We start from the raw sequence: 13,294 nt of genomic DNA, 5'->3' as shown, positions 1-13,294 counted from the left end.
CTTGGTAATAACCATTGCTTGTTGTATTTAAATAACATTACAGACACATGTTGAACTTTATAGAATACAGAAAATAATTTTTACCTGTGTCCTGACAAAATCAGAAATCCCAGGCAGATGATTCTTGGTCCAAAACCAGCTGATACAATTTAAAAAGTAATGCCAAAACTATTCCTCTAAACTAAATTATGAAATAAGAGCTGAAAGACAGCATTTGAGTGATAAAGTGTTAACATTACCATCCGATTGGTCACCGTTTCAACAACCACTGGATAAATAAGCAGCCGTAGAAAGTCATGCTGGGCTATGTGGTTCTTGTCCACTTTGTATAATCACCAAGGCTTGTGGCTCTTGACTGAAAAGAACTACAGTCTCCAGCTTGCAAAGCTCCGTGTGTGCAAACATGCTGACTTGCTGTGCACAGGGATTTGTATTGTGAAGAGTGTTTAGCTGAGCTTAACAGGACTGGGGGGTGTGTCAGTTTTACAGCCTTCCTCTACTGATAATATTCATGAGTTCATATGTCAGAAAATAATTACCTCATTGAAATTATGCAAAACAGAGAAAATATTACACACCGTAAGTGATTTTTAAAGCACCAAACACATGGTGTGAAAATGCACGGGGCTAAACAGCCTAAAATAACATAATTTATTCAGTCTCAATTCAAATAATTTTTTTTCTATTTTTATCAAAGCACAAAACAATTACTGTACATTAATATAGAGAAGGTAAATCTGAAATAACCACAGTCCAAAGGCATTGCACATCGGTAATATTCCTCCTTAACATGCTCTACATGTTCAGGCTGAGCATCTTCACTTGTTCATGTACTGAAAGGGCATCAGCTGAGTGCCAGTTTCCCCCACTCAATGACCATGTTCCTTATTTCCTCCTGAGCCTCTTCAAGGTGACGAGCACATTCGGTCCACCTCAGAAAAAAGCCTGAGGGTCAGACATGGGCGTGAGTCAACACTAACACTTAAATAAAAATCCTAGAATCATCAAAGTTAGCGACAACGTAAGCTTCCATCACTAAATAATGAAAGCACGGTGATTACATTAGGGGCTGCAATACTGAATGAGCACCACTGCTGATACTAACCACAGGTCAAAAATGTGAGACAAAGTTTGAATGCACATGTCAATCAAAGCGTACCTCTCCAAAGCTGCAGGGACTGAGGGTGCACCGAGGGCCATATTGCTAGCTCAGTGGGCTCATACAGGGGGTTTGAGTAGTAATTTCTCTCCCTGGGCCTCAACAGGGCCTGGAACAAACAATGAGTCTTCTCCATCACTCCTATAGCACACCTGAGAGGGAAGAGTGAGGTGGAAGGTAACTAACACATTGGATGTAAAGATAAAGATTAGTTAAAAGGAATGAAACTGTTGAGTTTTGTTTTAAGCCATCGATTCCCAATGTCCACTCCCGCTGAGAAGTACGACTGACCGTTCCCGATGGCTGTTGCACAGGAAGGTGCCATAGTTAGACGCGTAGGCCTCAGTCGCCAGCCTCAGCAGCAGCGCCTCAGAGAAGCCCAGTGCCAGGGGGAACTGACGCCCCAGCTGCCACACACAGTCCAGCAGCAGCAGGAAGACCGGGGACTCCTGCTGGAGACGAGCATGGGAGTAGGCCGAGTGGGCACACCGCTGCTGGAATGGGTGTCCTGCCTGGAGAGAAGAAGACAAATTCATTTAAACATACATACAGTACACACAAACACACTCAGTCATGTCTAATTTTGCTACTTATTCATTTTCGGTGTTATTTAAACTCTGGACGTCTCATTTACATTCTGGCAAAATTGAGAATAACTTATGAACAACCACTTTCCTCCATATGAATTTATTTTCTGTTTAAATTAAACATCAGTGTTAATGTCCAGTGTTGGGTGGTTATTTGGTTGGTCTGTAAAATTTAAAATATTGTGTTGTGGTTGTTGTGTCGACTAACAGAGTAATGTTTTTGTGTTTTTTTGTTGTTGCCAAGAACGCTTAAAGTAGTGCCTAAAAAGATCTTACAAATAGTGAGCACTTGTGGATAACAAGATGTATAAAGATCATATTTGAAAAATTAGAGGGGGAAAGTTTTTGGCTATGACTTGTAAAAGGTAAAAGATTTTTAAGCCATGACATCCACCCTACTGCATGTAAAAACATTTTTTACAGGCATTTCCTGTTAGACAGTGGAGCAATATCCTTTTAGCAAGATATGTGGTCATAACCACATGTGAGATTGTGCTTGAAAAACAGTGGACAACTCTGCACCAAAATTCAATATTCTTTCATTTTGGGCTTATGCTTATAGCTTTTTGTATCCCCCAAAATGATTTAAGACTCAGAAACGTTATTTGTAAGCCATCCAAAGCTGTGCAAAAATGTTCATAGGTATGGCATTCTGTATCTGATTTAATAATACATAAAAAAGATATTTTATTTAGATGATAAATAAAATTTGATGTACTAATGATACTATGTGTCTCTATCTATTCTGAGGTTCTATTTGTATTTTTTTATTTTTTATTTGCAAATTAGACATTTTAACATTTTCCAATCTGTCGTTACACACACACACACACACACACACACACACTCACACACACACACTCACCTGTACCCACTCCCTCTCCAGCAGAGCCAGGAAGCCCTCCAGTGTGCGGCAGGATGGGTCCATTATGAGCTGAGCCAGAGTGCTGATGAGCAAAGTGGATTCTGTCCCTTCAAAGCCGTGAACCAGAACTGAATGACCGTCCCTGGACAAAGCCAACAGATATGCTATATACCTGTTCTTCCACATGTATAAGAAAAGGCATACGCACATTTATTTCTAAGCAAAGCAGAAGCCCCTCTATTAATGCTGCTGACAGGTTTGACATCTTTAGAGGTGTTGGTGCTAGCATTACTTGGTATAGTACATTACTTGGTCCTTACATGCATGTCTGACCTATTCCTGTGGTATTTTACTGTCTTTTAACAGACTATTTTATTATGTGTTTCGTTTTCTGCCCCCACCCCCACCCCCCATTTACATTAAGGTGAAAATAGACAAAAATATGCTATTCCTGTTAAGAGACAAGTGTTGCAGCTTGCATGCGCTAGATGTAATCTATCTGTGTTGTATACAGATTAAATAGTAACATGTTATTATTATACTATGCACACATTATTATTTTGGGTTTGCCATCTTCCTGTGAAGTGAAATGCTATTTTTAGAAAGGGTTATTTGCATAGTGCTCTACAGTTTGCAGTTGCTCAAATGATAGATAAGTGCACCACAACTGTAAATCCTGCCCCAGACACACTGTGAGCGTAGTTCCTACCTCTCCACACACTCTGCCAGCAGGCCAGCTGTTGACAGAGCAGTCTGGACATGAGAAAGCCACTTTGAATTCTCAAGTTTACTGAGCCAACGGTCCATATTATGGGACTCGTCACCACAGGCCTCCACCAGTTTAATTAGACTCTCCTGCAGTGCTTTACCCCTGTAAACATATATGAAGACAATGAGGTGAAGGAGGTTGGTTTGATGGCACAGATCAGATTAAAAAAATGGTGAACAGCACCCATTGCCACTAAAAACCTGCCACACAAACACACACACACCTTTCCATCTGTCTGTGCAGTCTCTTCCAGCTGCTATAACACGATTTGGACTCAAACCCTCCGCCTGTCATTCTGGCCTGAAGCGCCTGCTGACTGGAGCGCGTGTCAATAACGTAACCTTTGTCTGAGCCGCTAATCACAGCCTGGAGGAGGTGCTCGTCTTCCCTGCAGCGCTTCTTATTGGCTCCTGTCAGCGGCTGACTGCTGCGCATGATTACCTGGGGATTTTAAGTTTGATTAGAATCGTTTAGTTGCCTAGCATATAGCACACATCAATATGTATGAACTGTAGGTGAGCAGTGGAGACACACAAAAAGCACCTCACCATGCCATTCTTTCTGTGGTAGTAGCAGAGGACAGGGAAGCGTCCTCCCTGTCTGAATTTGGCCACCTTCTTTAGCATGTCGTCATCTGTGTTCTTTGGGACGATGACAGCTGGAGGGTACGAGGGACACACTGAGTAGTCTGTGTTCACAGTGCTCAGTCTCCATCTATCATGCTGCAAACAGAGGGGGGAGAGGAGGATGAGGGAAGGAATATTTTTACATTTCAGCAACAACACTTATTTGCTTTTCTTGCTGAGAGTTATATGAGAAAGAACGACACCATTCTTAAATCTGTTCAATAAATATATAGTCAGACAGGTAGGAGACAGGTACCTAAGCTTAGCTTTGCACAAATACTGGATACAGATACAAACAGCTAGACTTGCTCTTTCCAAAGGCAAAAAATGCTAAAGCTAATACTCACTAATGAACCAGTATCTCATTTGTTTATCCATATAAAAACTGAACTGTAAAAATGACACATTTATTGGATTTCTGGACTCAACCTTACAATAACGAAGCCATCGCTGCCAGCCAAGAAATTGTCAAGCACATAACTTCCTGTAAAAACAAAACCTGTTTTTTTCACTTCAGTTTTTGTATGAATTAAACACACAAGATATAATATGTTAATTAGTGAGCTTACGATGTACTGGTAAGTGAATATAAAACTCTATTTTACTCTATTTGGGCGGCAGTAGCACTGCTGAAGGAGGCCTTAAGCAAGCCCCTGAAACCCTAACTGTTCGGCGCGCCGCACTAAGTGGCAGCCGCCTCACTCTGACATCTCTCCGTGTGTTGCTATGGGTCCTGTTTGTGCATGTGCGTGTTTCAGAACTGTGTATAAAAACTAACAATAATTATAATAACAGAGTGAAAACATTGAATTATTAATAAAGTATATCTACTTCTTGTTCTTGACAAACCTCAACCCCATAATACATGTTCTTTACAAGAAAGGGAATTGTTACAGTTTACAATATGCAGTTGGTTAATGGCACAGATTTCTATGGAAGTGGCAGAAAACAGTAGGATGACGGATGTGCTTAAACATTTTTAACCGGGTGAATAACAGTCAGCCTGATGGAAACTACAGATTACATGTCCATGGAACATTGTTTCTATAAAACACCAACAACAATCCTGCCCTCAGGGCCCACCCCTCACCATAGCAACATGCTTTTATCAGAAGAAGGTGTCTGTTTATCAAGCACGATCCCAGGCTGTGTGCAACACATTCTGAAGTTTTGGGGGTGATGGAGCAGTAGATAAGACACATGCCTTTGGTGTGTGCCTTTCAATTCCCCTCTGTGACACGTGTTCCTGAGGTGTGACCTCTGACCTTTGGAGTCAGCTAAATGAATAAATGTTAACAGAAAACAAATGAAAGCTAAGCAACAGGGATATCCTGAATCTTGAACCCCAGTGTTCAGTTTCCCTGGTACTTTCCTGGCTGTAGGATCACTATTTGTAAAAGTTGCATGTGAGACCGTTTTTTGTTTTTTTTACAGCAGAAACAAGTTTAAAAGATAGAGAGACCGATATGTTGCTTACTAGCTCCTTCATTTGACTGTAGTGCTTTTCAGGGGATGAGAGACCCCACTGGTCCTGCAGGCTGAGATCAGAAGGTCTATAAAAGAAAGGATACATCTCCGACACACTGTCTAGGCAGGACAGGGTCTAGAGAAAGTCAAAGAGAGACTGTTGTAAGACACGAGGCAAGGATGCTGAATTCAGAACAGAAATACTGATTTCCTAATCCATGTGTGCTATGTTTCATGGGTTAGTAGGATAATTAGATTATGTATTATACCTCAATAGAGTGTGCAATGTTGAGACACTGTTCCATGCCTGGTATGTCAAGCTGGAGCACACGTAGATCTTTACACTTGATGGTAATCGTCCCTGAAGATCCAGATATCCTACACACAAACAACAAACACAAAGACGCCACTGAGATTAATTAAATGGAATGGAAACAACACCCCTGTGCCCACTTCACTCCCCATATTTTGACTCCAGCAGTGCAGAAAGTTTTACTTGCAGCAGAAAAGGAAGGAAAGGAAGGCAAACCCGGTCAACTGGGCTATGTGTGGGAGGGGGTTTTCTCTTGCTGTGTGCAACCCTTCCTCTCTGTCGCTGACAGATACAAAATGTATCAAGTGATTTGAGCAATGCTTAGGCTTTCATAACGCTGTTAGTAGCAAGCAACACACAACATGGTATGTGTGTGTGTGTGTGTGTGGACGGGGATGAGGAAAGAGAGTTGCTAGAATCTTTGCAAATGTCCTATTTCAGCACCATGGGCAATAAGAGCTGCAGCAGACACATGGCAACACAAATGATGTCCAACCTTTCACTGTGGCCTGCATTAGAGAAGAGGCTGGAACAGGCCAAAAGGTTTTCCACACTGGTTAAAAAAGATTTGAGGAACAATGTTATTAGACATTAATTAGACACTGGAGCATTCACTGGCACAGTAGAGACAGCTTTGAGTGTTGATTAGTTATGATGATTAGTGTGGTTATTTGTTGGACCAACTATGTGACTACAAGGGCGTCACTTTGTGTTAAAAAGTGGTGGGGACTTTTAAGGGCTCAGATTAGGGGATTGACGAAACACGAGCTGTGATAATGCATTTGAGTCAGGAGAACAAGACAAGATACTCCAATGTTATTTAGAAGAAATATTCATTGATGAAGTATTCGAAGGAGGGTCTGGGGTCCTCTCCCAGAAGATTTTGAGCATTAAACTCCTAATTTCCTGCATTCTATAGACATTTTCTGCACCGATTTATGGTGGAAATTTCTTTATTTATATGAAGGGAAACAAAATTCATGTGGCCTGTGACAATTCAGAATATAAAAATTATTGAATATAATGCAGTAATCAGTAGCTTGTTTTTTTTTAAGCCTAATTTACATTTTTTGGACAAGGCAGATCTCTTTCTTCTATTTACATTCCAGAGCATGTTTTCCTATTGCGCAAGTAAACCTTTCTCATAGAATGTTTAATTTTTATTTAACATTTCTTGTTGCAAGCTCATTTTCAGAAAACGTTTAGCAAGTGCCTTCAAAAAGTGGTGGGGACATGTCCCCAGGGTCAGCAGTGTAAATGACACCTATGTGTGACTAAGTGCTAAAACATCCATAAACCCCTTATGCTATTAAGTGATGTAATTCGTATTTGTAAGCAAGAACATACATGATAAAGGCTGTTTTGAATCCTGTGTATGTGTCATGTTTTTGGCAATATGGAAACAAATAGCCTATCCTCATTTTATGATCGACTACACTACGCAATAATTTTGTATTTTGTTGCAGTGATGACATGCCATTTTTTCCAGTCCTGATCCCTCACCTTTTCTCAATGGCATCGATGTTCCTGATGAGCAGTAAAACCTGCCGAGAGCTGCCCTCCTCCCTGTCCGAGAAGAGCAGGTGGTGGCCGGTGATGCACAGGGTGCCTCTGGTCGGTGGGTGCAGCGGCTGCCGGAGCACAACGTCCTCCACATTGGCGGTCTTGATATGTTCATAAAACTCCATCAGCACCCAGCCACAAACCCAAATAAAATTAAAGAAAAAGAAAACTCCTCTGCTGAACTTCTGGCTTCACGAGCGGCTTCAAATCACTTTCTCGTCTCTCCTGTTAGCAAAAAAAAGCAAACTCCCTCCCTCTGTCCACTCAGATGGTAGGGCATCGCTGCAATTGCGCTCAGTTTGTTTGACGATAAGGATTCTATATATAGTCATTTTTATTTTATTTTTTAGAACATGGCCTAATGCATCTACGCCCTCTCACACACAGGTGGCTGAGCACGACACAGCTCTGGAAAGGAAGATATTCTGCTTGAGGCAACAAAAGACGGAAGTGCACTCTTCCTGAGAAACTGTAACACTTGACATGTGTCTCATATTGCTGGTAAAAGTTTTGTTTCGTTGTGTGTGGGGGAAGAAAGGAAGCAGTGGCAACGGGCGTATTGCATAATAAATGATCACTAGGTGGCAGCATACTCAAACGTAGAAAGATGATCTAAATCAAACAGCATTGCTTTTTTGGCTTAGCGCAGTGTTGGAAGAAGTGCTTGAGTACTATTTTACTTGCAGTGGCATGTCACAGTGTAAACTACATTCAGTAGTTTACTTAATATGCATAATTGTTGCACACATATCATCTGCAAGTAGGCTATTAAAAGTAAAAGTACTCATATGCGAGAATGCCCCCTTTCAAAGTATTAGGCTATACTTGTATTTGCAGGTTAGATTATGTGGTTGTATTGGTATTTCTGATGTACAAGGGTGCAAGCAGCATTTTAATGGTGTAGCTGGTCAACGTGGAGCTACATTGAACTATTTTTAAATACTGTTTAACACTGGTAGTATTTTATGCTCTGCGTTTTTTTAAAGTTTACTAGGCTATGTTACATGTTTATCCTTATCCTTTATCCATATAACTTCACTAAAGCACTGAGATAAATGTAGGCCTACCTCTTGGAACGAGTAGCCTACAATATTTCCCTCTGAAATGCAGCACAGTGGTGAAATGTAACCATGTAGCCTACATTTTCTTCTTGTATGTAGACTATTGTAGCTACTTTACTATAATAGCTACTTTAGTTTTTTATCCCATTTCAAGGTCCTGAGGAATTTCAAGAGAATCTGGGTTCCTTAAGCCTATAAATCCTCCAGCCTTTCTGTCCCCTGCGGGATGGGCGGTCACTGCTTCCTATAAAGGAGGTGAGGACCTGTTGCGCTCTTAATAGCCCAGCTGCTGATCCAGCAAGCGGACCTATTTCCCAAGGACTGCATTCATCACTGCGCCGATGGATTTCAAAGCGTTTGAAGATGAGTCCTCCGAGGGAGACACGGAGGATCTGGACAGCTTGAAAGCACTCACAGAAAAGCTGAAGTTACAGACTCGCAGACCGTCCTATCTGGAGTGGCAGGAGCGGGTGCAGAGTCGACCGTGGACGGAGAGTTACTCCGCAGACAGTGCGGACTCTGGAGGACAAGTCGTGTCCATGCCTGCAGCTGTGAGAAATGAGAACTCAGAAGTGGTTGTGCGCAATATCTGTGGCTTTGACACTATCGATGATGCTTTGGAGTTTCTTAGAAAAGAGCTGGTGAGTGACTCCTGAGCATTATATTTTATTTTATCCAAAAGATCTATTATAGTGCAATATACATTAATTTTATAGTGCAGATAGCCAAATGTCGCAAAGAGTTGCCAACTTTTCTCTGTCTTCTTGACTTCCCCAATCGCATAGGCTAATGTGTGAAATAGATGTCTTATCTTCTTCACTTGTCCCTCTTGGGTGTCAGTGATCTGCTCCGCATGAATGCCTGACTTAAATTAAGGGATTGCATGACTGACTTCATGCAGTCTTCACTGCCTAAACAAGCAATCAGTGAAACAATATGATGTCTGTTTTCTCACGGTATGAGGCTACAGCCCGTAAATTCCAGTTGCCAGTAATTTACATACTGTGATAAGAGAGCCATCCAAATCCAACTTCCACATATAGGCTACACTATATATCTCACTGGTGCTCATTTTCTCCTCAACCCTCCCTCCTCACCCCCCTGTTCCCTCCTCAGAGGGAGATGCAGGTTCAGGACAACCGTCTGGCCCGTCAGCTGATCCGTCTGCGCGGGGAGATCCACCGGCTGAAAGTGGAGCAGGTGTGCGATCGCCATAAGGAGATGCTGGACGATGCGACGTACGAGCTGGAGGAGTGTGGCGAGGAGTCGGACCTGCTGTGTGACATCCCCATGAAGGCTGCCTTCGCTCTGTCCACCCCGCTCAAACACCTGGGGCTCACCAAGATGAACATCAACTCCAGACGATTCTCACTTTGTTAAAACCTCAACCTGTATTTATGTTACTGGGGATGTCCCCCGCCTCCTCTGTGTTTGTGCCTGCTAGTTATTATGTTTAGCTATTTCCTCCTCGGGAGATGGTTTGGTGATAGTGTGAAGAGTGGCCTGCCAGTTTTTGATGCCCTTGGCTGGAAATAAAAAAGGACCCCTTTCATGAGCACCTTGGCCTGACGAGGAAGCCTCAGTGTTCAGACCTGCAGGGGCACACACCCTTAATAGGCCACACCTCCCTGCTCTGCTGTTGGCTATTCTTTGAACAGTGCAATGTTCGTCAGAGTAGATATATGAATACTCAGAGCTAGACTGAAATGTAAAAGTAGATAGGGAATGGGCATTATGTTCAATATCCTATTCCCAATGATTTGGTATTGTTTAGACAGAGTTTCACACATAAGTCACAGTGAGAACAGTACTTCCTGAGAGATTTTCATAGGAATAACTAGAAGCTCACTCTCAAACAGTGTCTTGGGGAGCTTCATGGTCTCTGTACAGAAGGGAGTTTTTCAGACAGGTAGACAGGTCATGTTACTTTACATAAGTGGTTCCCAACGGGGTCGCGACCCAGACAGGGGGTTGCAAGACAAAACTGAGAAGTTCTGAGGCAATTAAAAGGATAGGAACCAGAAAAAACAGATCTTTCTCTAGTCTTCTAACCAAATGACCCATCTCTTCAGACAACTCTCTGTATGAACTGTTTACATTTAGTGATGATCAGGTTATAAGTAGACGTTGCTTCATTTTAAGAGGTCAGAAGCAAAAAGGTTCGGGAACTGCTGCTTTTCATTACTAGTAAACATTTTTGTGGCGTAAAAAAAAGTATGAAGGTGGCATATCTGTTCCAGTCTGGCGGAAATCTTCTGTAACACTTTACAGTAACAGTCCTTTAATACAGCAACATATTCCAGCTGTTGAGGCCACCATCAGAGTGCTGTCCCTGCCAGTATCCTCAGAGGAAGTGGGAGGTCACACTCCAACATTTTTACACCTCTTCTTCATAAACCAAAATATCTCCGTAGCCTCACGACTGCAGTGACAGGTCCCGGGAGGCAATGCCTAATGCATTTTGTTTTCCATTACCATGTCCAGCTGTTGCAGAGCACGGACTGGGAACCATATATGGCTGGACAGTGCCCAAGTGTATGTTGTTGCTCAGCAATTTAGGGCAGGTTAAATGGTTTATTATATAGCTTAATATTATTAGTAACAGCAAGTAAGAAGAAACATTTTTGTTTAGTGATATCTGACAATGTTTGTTACTGTGTTATAAACAACTATAAGCATCACTGTTATTCTTTGCAGATTGTTAAATCATGCTTCTGTAACATGAATGTATCAACATGACAAATGAGTATAAAAGCAAAGTGCCTTCAAATGTAAATTGCTATTTATAAGTTATATTTGCACATACAACACACAATATTAAAGAGACTTTGCTAAGTCTATTTTCACTTGTGAATGATATTTATTAGCATTTACAACGTTGGTTATTACATGATTAGAAGAGGTAGTTTGGATTGGTTCTATGCGTCTGTCTATGCACAATCTACTATCAATCTTATCCATAGGCTACAAATCACCACAGGCTCCGTCAGACATCCCTCTCAACCATCCGTGGTCTTATAGCCACAGTATTCTATTCTTTCCTTCTGTGAGACATGACCAATATCCAAACATTTGAATGGGGCCCTACGGGGATGTGCAGAACCACAGACATTGTCATTTGTCAAACAAGAAACCAAACATGCCATGGCAGAGTTCTGTCAGAGTGCATGAAATGAGAGCACAACTCGAACTGTTGAAATGATCACAATGTGGCATGTTCCAGGACACGGATGACCTCATATGTGACGTTAGACCTCAATAGTGGAAATGAATATCATATGGGAAATGCACAGAGGCCGAGGTATTGCACCTTGAGGCTTCATTCCTCAGTGAATATCTTTACAATAAAGCGCTGCAGATTTCTGTTTCTCATGCCACTCAGCTCTGCCCTGTGGATAGTTTCCCTTGACCTCTTTGCCAATATCATACCACGTCATCATAGGAGCAGGAGCTGATATTTTTGTGTAAATGAAGCATATAAATTGTTTTGAAACCAAAAAAACTTAAACATGTGTACTATTTGAATTGGTTAAAGACTTTATTAATGTGTACGTGAGTAAACATCAGAAACGAGACAAAAGCTGCGCTCACACGAAAGAGGCCACCGTGCACCTGCTCTGTGAAGAGGGAGGTTGGAGGCATGGAAAACTTTCTACATAGTGATAGTATCTCTATTCGATTGCGTAACAGAATGTGATTTCCAACCACATTTGGAAGTAGTGACACCTGTGGTCGAGGGAAAACTAGGGATACCCTTAAAGGCTCATAAGGCATGCCAAACGCTAATCTCCAAAGATGGTGAGTCTCTTTTAGGTATGTGGCAGTTGATCCAGAGCACATTACTGAGAAATTTGTGTCTGAAAAGATTCTGCCTTGAGAAACATAGAACTCTATGGATGTGCATTTGCAACTTTTTGCTTTCTATTTTGAAATCAGTTCAGTAAAAGGCTCTCTGGCAGGTATCAAAATACTTCACCCACCCTCCTACTTTACACTCTCAGTTATGTAGTTTAACGGAAAAAGAGTGTGCTCAGGTGGTTTCATCGCAAGTGACACTTAATCTATGCTGTGGCAGTCTTCTAAACACACATGTCTGTGCACTTCCTGTAATGTTTGGACTGACTTCCTGCCAGTGCACGCTCTGTAGCAGCAGCCGTTCACCACAAGAGAAGAACTGCGGCCCACAGCAGAGTTGTCTGAAAGGTAGAAAAACGCGTCAGCACAGGCTTAGAGTGTATTCAATCTGAGAGACTTAATTCATGTCTCCTCTCAGGGCTAAATGTGACCATGGTGTGGCCCACATTCAACAAATATTTGTTAAAGTAATGATTTGTAAGAGGGCCGTCCACTGATTTACATTTGTGTGTTTCTACCTCTGTAAGTCAGATATTTGAATCTGGTTTTGTCTATTTGTTTCATATTTGACTTAGTTGTGAAAACCAAGGCTAAAGTCTATTTTTAAATGGTCCGCTGGCCACAGACAGCGCAGACACAAACCACATGTGTAATTCACAAAAACAGCCTTGTTGTCTTGTTGTTTTGGTACTAAAACTGAGGTCTGAAACCACCCCACAGGAAACACGACTGTCCTAAATCGCCAAAATGGTCTTTTGTTTGACATTACTGTAAATATGAATAATTATAATTGATCATGGCACTGCAAAAATCACTCGGATGCTTTTTGAAATGATGTATCTTATCAAATACTCTAGGGTGAATTCTTTTAGATAACCCTGGACCACCACCTCAACCCATCACCCTCACCTCAAAGGTCACCGACTCGCAGATGTTATACATAAAACTGGCATGCAAATACAAATATAACCTCACCGCTTTTGTTAACTGTATTGGAACATTCACGGCTCCCACTTTGGGAAAGGTGCT

General features: G+C 41.7%; 2 protein-coding genes across 3 annotated transcripts; one reads left to right on the top strand and one right to left on the bottom strand.

Moving 5' to 3' along the window:
* Window positions 1-4: 4 nt before the first annotated feature.
* zgc:154055 (uncharacterized protein LOC556036 homolog) lies at window positions 5-8,676 on the bottom strand. 2 transcript variants are annotated; one of them, XM_038728506.1, is made up of 11 exons: window positions 7,290-8,676; window positions 6,283-6,339; window positions 5,743-5,851; window positions 5,484-5,609; window positions 3,929-4,102; window positions 3,604-3,821; window positions 3,321-3,482; window positions 2,612-2,753; window positions 1,451-1,671; window positions 1,160-1,311; window positions 5-945 (listed from the first exon to the last, which is right to left on the bottom strand). In XM_038728506.1, exons 1-11 carry the CDS (start codon window positions 7,472-7,474, stop codon window positions 845-847), a joined length of 1,647 nt encoding a protein of 548 aa, XP_038584434.1. In that variant the 5' UTR covers window positions 7,475-8,676; the 3' UTR covers window positions 5-844. The 2 variants fall into 2 exon arrangements, with proteins under 2 accessions (XP_038584434.1, XP_038584435.1); XM_038728507.1 differs by lacking the exon at window positions 6,283-6,339.
* fam167b (family with sequence similarity 167 member B) lies at window positions 8,677-11,250 on the top strand. The gene is made up of 2 exons (XM_038728510.1): window positions 8,677-9,051; window positions 9,527-11,250. The coding sequence occupies exons 1-2, from the start codon at window positions 8,752-8,754 to the stop codon at window positions 9,788-9,790; spliced, it is 564 nt and encodes a 187-aa protein (XP_038584438.1). The 5' UTR covers window positions 8,677-8,751; the 3' UTR covers window positions 9,791-11,250.
* The last annotated feature ends 2,044 nt before the right edge of the window (window positions 11,251-13,294 follow it).

The sequence above is a fragment of the Micropterus salmoides genome, unplaced genomic scaffold, assembly GCF_014851395.1.
Source record: "Micropterus salmoides isolate LMB-PRFRI ecotype aquatic unplaced genomic scaffold, ASM1485139v1 Ms_hic_scaffold_19, whole genome shotgun sequence".
Lineage (NCBI taxonomy): Eukaryota > Metazoa > Chordata > Actinopteri > Centrarchiformes > Centrarchidae > Micropterus > Micropterus salmoides.
This window is presented reverse-complemented; position numbering and strand designations above follow the sequence as displayed.

Excerpts from the sequence above, each read along its gene's own strand:
- fam167b (XM_038728510.1), top strand. The coding sequence starts at position 8,752 with ATGGATTTCAAAGCGTTTGAAGATGAGTCCTCCGAGGGAGACACGGAG. Across the intron at positions 9,052-9,526 it reads AGTTTCTTAGAAAAGAGCTG|AGGGAGATGCAGGTTCAGGA; the intron begins GTGAGTGACTCC and ends TTCCCTCCTCAG.
- zgc:154055 (XM_038728506.1), bottom strand. The coding sequence starts at position 7,474 with ATGGAGTTTTATGAACATATCAAGACCGCCAATGTGGAGGACGTTGTG. Across the intron at positions 3,822-3,928 it reads ACCACAGAAAGAATGGCATG|GTAATCATGCGCAGCAGTCA; the intron begins GTGAGGTGCTTT and ends TAAAATCCCCAG. Across the intron at positions 2,754-3,320 it reads CTGGCAGAGTGTGTGGAGAG|GGACGGTCATTCAGTTCTGG; the intron begins GTAGGAACTACG and ends GGCTTTGTCCAG.